General features: G+C 38.5%; 1 protein-coding gene across 1 annotated transcript; it reads right to left on the bottom strand.

Annotated features, from left to right (window-relative positions):
- Nucleotides 1-3,764: 3,764 nt before the first annotated feature.
- LOC124798112 (probable ATP-dependent RNA helicase DDX23) lies at nucleotides 3,765-7,075 on the bottom strand. The gene has a single exon (XM_047261369.1). The coding sequence runs from the start codon at nucleotides 6,888-6,890 to the stop codon at nucleotides 4,449-4,451; it is 2,442 nt and encodes an 813-aa protein (XP_047117325.1). The 5' UTR covers nucleotides 6,891-7,075; the 3' UTR covers nucleotides 3,765-4,448.
- Nucleotides 7,076-7,338: the final 263 nt, after the last annotated feature.

The following is a 7,338-nucleotide window of genomic DNA, read 5'->3' as shown; positions in this document are numbered from 1 at the left end:
TTTGGGAGAGGCACGGCTCAAATCCCCCCCAGTCATCAGTCACATTGATTTAGGTTTCCGTACATCCCTTGAGGCGAAGAAAGGGCCAAGTGTGACTGGCTTCCCAATATAAATTTGTGTTCCACTGTTAATGAGCTTCAACACATGTTCAACTCATCTTTAACAATAAAATTGTAACAGAAGAAGCTATTGTTCAGAGGATATGATGGAGCTGGTGAGAAATCATGGCACAGCAGAAAAAATGAAGTACATTGTAAAGCCTCTAAAAAGAAAGTGGAAATTGTCACAGTAAGCAAATCAATTGTAAATACATTAATTGCACTGGGGAATGAAAATGCAGATGAAAACTCAAAGGAATATTGAGCATATCCTATAGAATAAGTATAGTCAACCTCCTACTGCCTATCCTAGAGTAAGTATAGTCAACCTCCTACTATCTGATACTAGCAGTTACCAATATCTTAAAAGTGGAGCTTCTGAGGCAGAACATTGTTTCACACTTAGCAGGTGAATCCAAAGCAATAGTCAGAAACCAGATACCAGCTCAAAAGCTTAGAAAACAGTTAAAAATCCCACTTCATCCCCAGTACAGGGATAGTGCGGTGGAATAATGAAAGGACATAAAAGATTTTTTGGCTTGATTACTTCCTGTAGTTCTGAAGTAAGGTAGACAAACAGCCAGCACGAAATTATGGAGGTGGGCTATATCGCTGAGAAACAAGCATCAGGCTAATGGATTTGACATTTGGTACCTGCATCCTGACACCTGATTACTACTTAAGGCTCAAATAGAGTCACTGAAACACTTTCATGACCCTGTCAACCACCATCGTTTGTGTGGCCTAAGGAACATGTAAAACAGAAATTACATGGTAACAGACACTTCAAATAACATTAGACTTGTAGCAGATGGACCCACCACAAAAGACAAAGAAAGCCACTCATAGGCTACAATGGGTACTTGGAGGCACAAATGAACTAACACATAACACCACCAAGTACAACTGCTAGCAAACTGAAACTTCCTGGCAGATTAAAACTGTGTGCCGGACCGAGACTCGAACTCGGGACCTTTGCCTTTTGCGGGCAGGTGCTCTACCATCTGAGCTACCCAAGCACGGCTCACGCCCCGCCCGCACAGCTTTACTTCTGCCAGTATCTCGTCTCCTACCTTCCAAACTTTACAGAAGCTCTCCTGCGAACCTCTCGGTCCGGCACATAGTTTTAATCCACCAGGAAGTTTCATATCAGTGCACACTCCGCTGCAGAGTGAAAATCTCATTCTGCTAGCAAACTGTTCAGACTTTTAACATATCCTAATTCATTTTACCTTGCAAGAAAGGCAAGAGTGCTCACTATATGTGGTTAAGAAATAACAAATACTTAGGTCTTCATAAGTTTCCATATTCCATACATGATGCACTAATCACTTCTTGTAATCTCCAACCTTAATAAATCTACAACCAGTGCCGTCCTAAATTTGTTTGTTGCCAGACTGCAAAACTGCTCGGCTAGTAGTCCCACATAAACTTAAAAATCTTACTGCCCACCAAACGTATCCTCTCATTTCACTCTTAGACATCCTAGGGAATTTTGTAGGATTTCTCACTGTTGAAGTCTTACTAAATTCCTCACAGACAACACCATTCCACTTTAGAGCTGCTCTGCTTCCCATAGCACAATCCACCAATACCTGTGTATGGTAAACCTTTTGCTTCCAAAATGTAGCACAATCCACCCACGCAGGGTAAACCACATACACGAGATGAGAAAACACACCCACCCAAATATATGTACTGTGAACATAAGTTGGCAGACAAGGAGAAACAGTAAATGCTAACAATAAGGCTCTACTTAACAGTAGTTCAATGTATTGGTGCACTAGATTGAGTATTTTAGTTACTTTCACGTTCCAAAGGAGATCACACTCACTTAGCTCCCCCCCCCCCCCCCCCGCCCCCCCCCCACACACACACACATCCTCCTCCCAGAACTGTCAATGCAATTTGCTATCAAGTAACCTCCCATAGTCCACCTGACACTTTAACTAGATGGGTGGTTAAATTTTTATAAGCAGCTCACTTTAAATATTGTACTGTCTTCTCCCTGAGTTCTTCACTGCTTAAAGCTTGGGGATTATCAAAAATACTTTAAGGACACAGTATGAGCTGTACTTGCCAAAGATGTAGCATGCATTGAAGTTTTGTGTGAAAATTATGTACATGGGCATCCAAAAGATGTAATTGTTACAAAACATTAAATTCCATCTAATTTCAATGGAACGAATATATGTTACAGGCCTATTTTTGAGGTAGCCTATCAGTGCAACCTTTTCTCAAGCCTGATTACCTACAAGCCTTTGGATTAAATGAATCTTTGCCATCAGATTAATGAATGTTTACAATTACATATGAGTGTCTAGCTGAGCTGCGGTAAAACAAAATGATATGCAAAGAAATCTTAAGCTTCAGACTGGGGCAAGGACACAAATAATTCTTATGTAAAGAAAATGTCTGCCAGTTTTGAGTCTGAAGATAAATGTATGCCAACACTTTATTTTCTTGAACAATGGCACACTGTCCGTAAAACACTATTTCATCATTTCATACAGTTACCAATTCACTAGTAAAGTGTAACGGTTGCTAAAACTGTTACACATTAACAATGCAACAGTAAAAATTATACATTAACAGTTGTCAACTGTTTTCTTCATGTTTCCCTACTGTGAATAAAACTGAACAGCCATTACTGGCATGGTCACATGCAATGCCACAACAAAGAGAATGAAGTAAGTTCAAGACGCAGTAAAATAACTTCACACAACAATCTGCCATCAAAAAAACTAGCACCCTTGCACTCGTCTGACGGCACACAAACTTGTGAAATACTTCCGATAGAAGCAAATACGAAAATATTCTAAGACATGGAAAATTCGAAAGACTTACATTAATATGCAGAAATAACTACCACAAAAAGCACTTTCACACTTGTTAACCAATGAATTAGTGTTAATAACATGTCTGCTAACACACTGTCATTCAAAGCCTTTGATCTTCTGTTTTCCCCCACAAATATTTATTGGCATTAGACAGAAGCTTATTTTACTGTGTACTTAGTGATGTAAAGTACCCATGCAACTGTAATGTTTCCATAAATTCAATTAACTAACAGAAACATTAAGTACTTTTAATTTAGTACCTAATTCATTTTGGCTGTTTGTTAATGTCAAGCCTTGTAACTCCTGATTATTATTGCAACAGAATATACTCCATATTGAACTTAAATGAGGGTGCAAACTTTCCTTGAAAAATAGTTTACAGTCTGTATTTTAGATTCATGTATAGTAGCAACCATTCTGGATTTAATTCACCACATTATACTTAAAAAGTAACATACTGACATTAAGCATGACAGCTTCCTAATTAGGAGAAAGCCAGTGCATAACACATAACTGTTGAGCAGTGTCAGCATCCTGACATCTCATTTATGGGTTATACTTTATCAGATAAGAAAAGAAAAAGACTATAAAGTAAATGACAGATTTAACATGTTAGCAGCATAAAATATTATATACATAGATAGCAAATGCTTCCTTACTTGAATACCTGCAGCTCTCAAAAGCACAGCAATCTAAAGAATATATCTATGGGAATAAAGTTGCACATTAAAAATCAGAGGGCCTATAATCAAAATGAAGAATAATTGACACATTCTATTTATTTAACATATTATGAAGATGGTGGTGGTGTTGAATCCAATTTAAAATCCAGAAAAGTTGTGCATTTTATTTGCAATGAAAAACAAAAAAAGAAATCCACAGAACTTTATGAAACAAAAATAAAATAGTGCAGTAGAACAGTTATGAAGACTGGAAATATATTTAACATAAATGAAGAAATATCAAAACTTGGTAGTCACAAAGAACTTGTCCCTCTGATACTATGGATAACTATCAACTTATTAAGAGCAGCCAGGCATTTTCCCCTTTTTGTTCGCACGCACATTAACTGAGTGTTGTTAAACTTAAAACGTATATCACTATGAATCATTAACCCCTGTCATTTCTCCTTACACTTAAATTTGGTTGCACAATGTTGTCATTACATGAATATCAAGAATAAATTGTAAACACACCACAAAGAACAGCATTCATCATAACTACCAAATGCCATTCGAAGATATACAAAAATATTTTCCATAATATGTAACTTCAGTACTTTTTAAATTTAGTAAGGAATCACAAAACAATAAACATCAAGTGTCCGCTGAAAACAAAAAAATAAATGATACAAAATTATTATACAACAGATGTTTTGTACAACAGTGTCATTTCAGCTGTAGTGCCCAACACACACACAAAATTATTATACAACAGAGGTTTTGTACACTACAACATTGACACTTACTTTGTAGCAAACACACACAACAACACAGTAGTTCACACATAATTATGCAAATATTTTTTCTTCTCTTCGTTTCTTTGTAACTACAGTGCCCGGTTTGTGTTGTGCATCTGGATGGTTTAACAATTCTGGTGGGCACGTGGATATTGGACTTGACAATATAGTCTGTTTGAGATCATAAAACAGATCAGAATCATCCTTGGTGCAGAATGATATAGCCATACCATGTTTTCCAGCACGACCTGTTCTGCCAATTCTGTGGGTATACTCTTCAATACTTTTTGCCATGTCGTAATTTATAACCATTGATACATCCTTTATATCAATACCTCTTCCTGCAACATTAGTCGCAACAAGAATGTCTTTTGTGCCACTCTTAAGGCTAGCTAATGCATATTCACGTTGTTCTTGTCCTTTGCCTCCATGAAGAGTACAAGCACTGTATCCCAATTTCTCAAGACCTTTCGCCAGAACATCAGCACCCTTCTTCTGGTTGACAAAAATGATAACTGGTGGAGTTACACCACGTTCCAGTATCTCTAGCAACTTGCGGCGTTTATCGTTTTCTTGAAGTATATACACAACCTGTTCCACTCTTTCAGTTGGCTTGCCTGCAGATCCAATATATACAACTGCAGGCCTCCTCAAATAAGTCCGTGCCAATCTCTCTACGGCAGGCGGCATTGTAGCTGTAAACATAACAGTCTGCCTGTATTTCTTTTTTGTGTTATAGTTAGCCAGAAGCTTTGTTTCATCCTCAGCATCTTCTGTATCAGGTTTCAGATTTGTCACAGGCATGTAATCTAGGATTTTCTGGACATCTGGTTCAAAACCCATGTCAATCATTCGATCAGCTTCATCTAAAACAATATAGGTACACTGATTCAAGACTAAATACCTGTTCTCCAAAACATCTATAAGACGTCCAGGAGTGGCAATCACTATTTCACACCCCATTCTCAATCTGAAACCTTGTTCCTCTCTTGACAAACCACCAACAACAACTACTGTACGTATACCTAATGGCTGGCCAAATTTGTTAGTTTCCTCCTCAATCTGTTGGGCCAACTCACGGGTGGGTGCCAATATAATTGAGTATGGTCCTTGATCAGCATCTTCCACTCTCTCAATTTTTGGCAGAGACTGTATCCACATCAACAGTGGTATGAGGAAGGCCAATGTTTTACCAGAACCTGTTTCTGCAACACCTATAATATCACGGTTCTGCAAGCCAATGGGAATTGCCTGCCTCTGGATAGGTGTTGGCTCATTATAACCAACTTTCTCAATAATTTGAAGTATTTCATTGGGAATTCCTGATTCCTTCCAAGTTCTAATAGGATCTGGGATATGACCACCTTTGATAGTAATGTTATAGTCCTCTCTAAATATTCGCCAGTCTCTCTCTGTCATTTCGTCTTGCGATTTTTCGGACCAATGACGGTCATCCCACTTCTGTTTCTCTTCCTTCTTTCGCAATTTTTTCAATCTTATTTTTTCTTGCTCTTTTTCTGCTTCTGTCCTGCGTTTTTCCAAAAGTTCTCCGTAAAACTTGGACTGGTCGCGCTTCTGCGCCTTTATGTCAATTCCAGCTAAATTTCCACGTCCAAAAAACTGAACTTGATGACGTTCTTTGTACAAGGGATTGTAGTCCACTGATGTGTCTTCTGATGCATCCCAATCAAACACAAACTTCCGATCATTAAGTCTCCTGACTCGTCGTTTTTTCTTGATTAGACCAAGATAACGTTCCTTGATGGCTTCGACCTCTTTCTCTTTGTCTTTATTATACTGCGTGTCTTCTTCTTTATCTTTTTTTACAGGTTCATGTCGTCTATAATCCTTGGATCTATCTGAATCTTTGTCTTTTCGTTGAGTCTCAAACGACTTTACAGCTTCTTTGCCAAATTCCATGCGTTTTTTTCGCTCCTCCTCAAGTTTTTTCTTGATTGAATCCACTTCTTCTTGTCTTCTTCTTAGGGCTTCCATGGCTCTCTCTTCTTTCGTTAGAAATTTTGGCTTGCTTCTTGCTTCCTCCTCGGCCTTCTTTTTGGATAACAACTCTTCCAGCGACAATGGCTCCTTCTTCGCATCATGTTCGTGTGATCCTTCCTCATCTTCTTCTTTAAGTTTGGAGTCATCACCATCTTTCTCTGTAGCTGACCGATCTTTGTCCGGTCGTCGTTTTGCTCGATCTTTCAGTCTGTCAGGTGATAAACTTCTCGATTTCTTGGTTCTCTCCTTTCTATCTCTATCCTTATCTTTTACATAGCCCTTATCCTTGTCGCGTTCTCTCTCTCTTGCCCTGTCTTTTGCACGGTCCTTTTCTTTTAATCTGTCTCGATCCTTGTCTAACCTATCGAGACTGCGACTTCTACGTTCCCTGTCTTTATCTTTCCTCTCACGGCTACGGCTACGCCGTTCTCTATCTTTTTCAGTTCTGTCACGACTTCGACTCCTGCGTCGCCTGTCTCTATCGTACACCATTGCACAGTAATGTATAAATCCAATGCACTTAAAATCACGAAAAAAATCGAAGTCCCCTTGAGGCTTATCACATGTTAGCGGATATACAGCAACATCATTGAACAACACTATCACATTACATGTCCTATGCTCACCAACATATTTAACAACACCACATTCAAGAACACAACAAACTAACTTTACCATCAAACCAAAGATTAATGAATTGTGGCTCAAAGTTCTTCCTTGTGGAAGATACCTTACACCGCTGTCAACATGGAGATGTGGCTGGTAACCCATGCTGTTAACGATAAAAGACTCACTGCTTCAAATATCATCCATATATGTTTTCTTTCCTGTTTTTGGCTTATTTGACATTTCCGTGTGATGCCTAGTTAACAATGGCTTTTATGTCACGTAACGTCACATCACAATAATCCATGAAGCATTTTACAAAGTGGTATTCACA

This window comes from Schistocerca piceifrons, chromosome 5, assembly GCF_021461385.2.
Source record: "Schistocerca piceifrons isolate TAMUIC-IGC-003096 chromosome 5, iqSchPice1.1, whole genome shotgun sequence".
In the NCBI taxonomy this organism is placed as follows: domain Eukaryota; kingdom Metazoa; phylum Arthropoda; class Insecta; order Orthoptera; family Acrididae; genus Schistocerca; species Schistocerca piceifrons.
The sequence above is the reverse complement of the archived record's forward strand: the minus strand, read 5'-3'. Positions and strand labels throughout refer to the sequence as shown.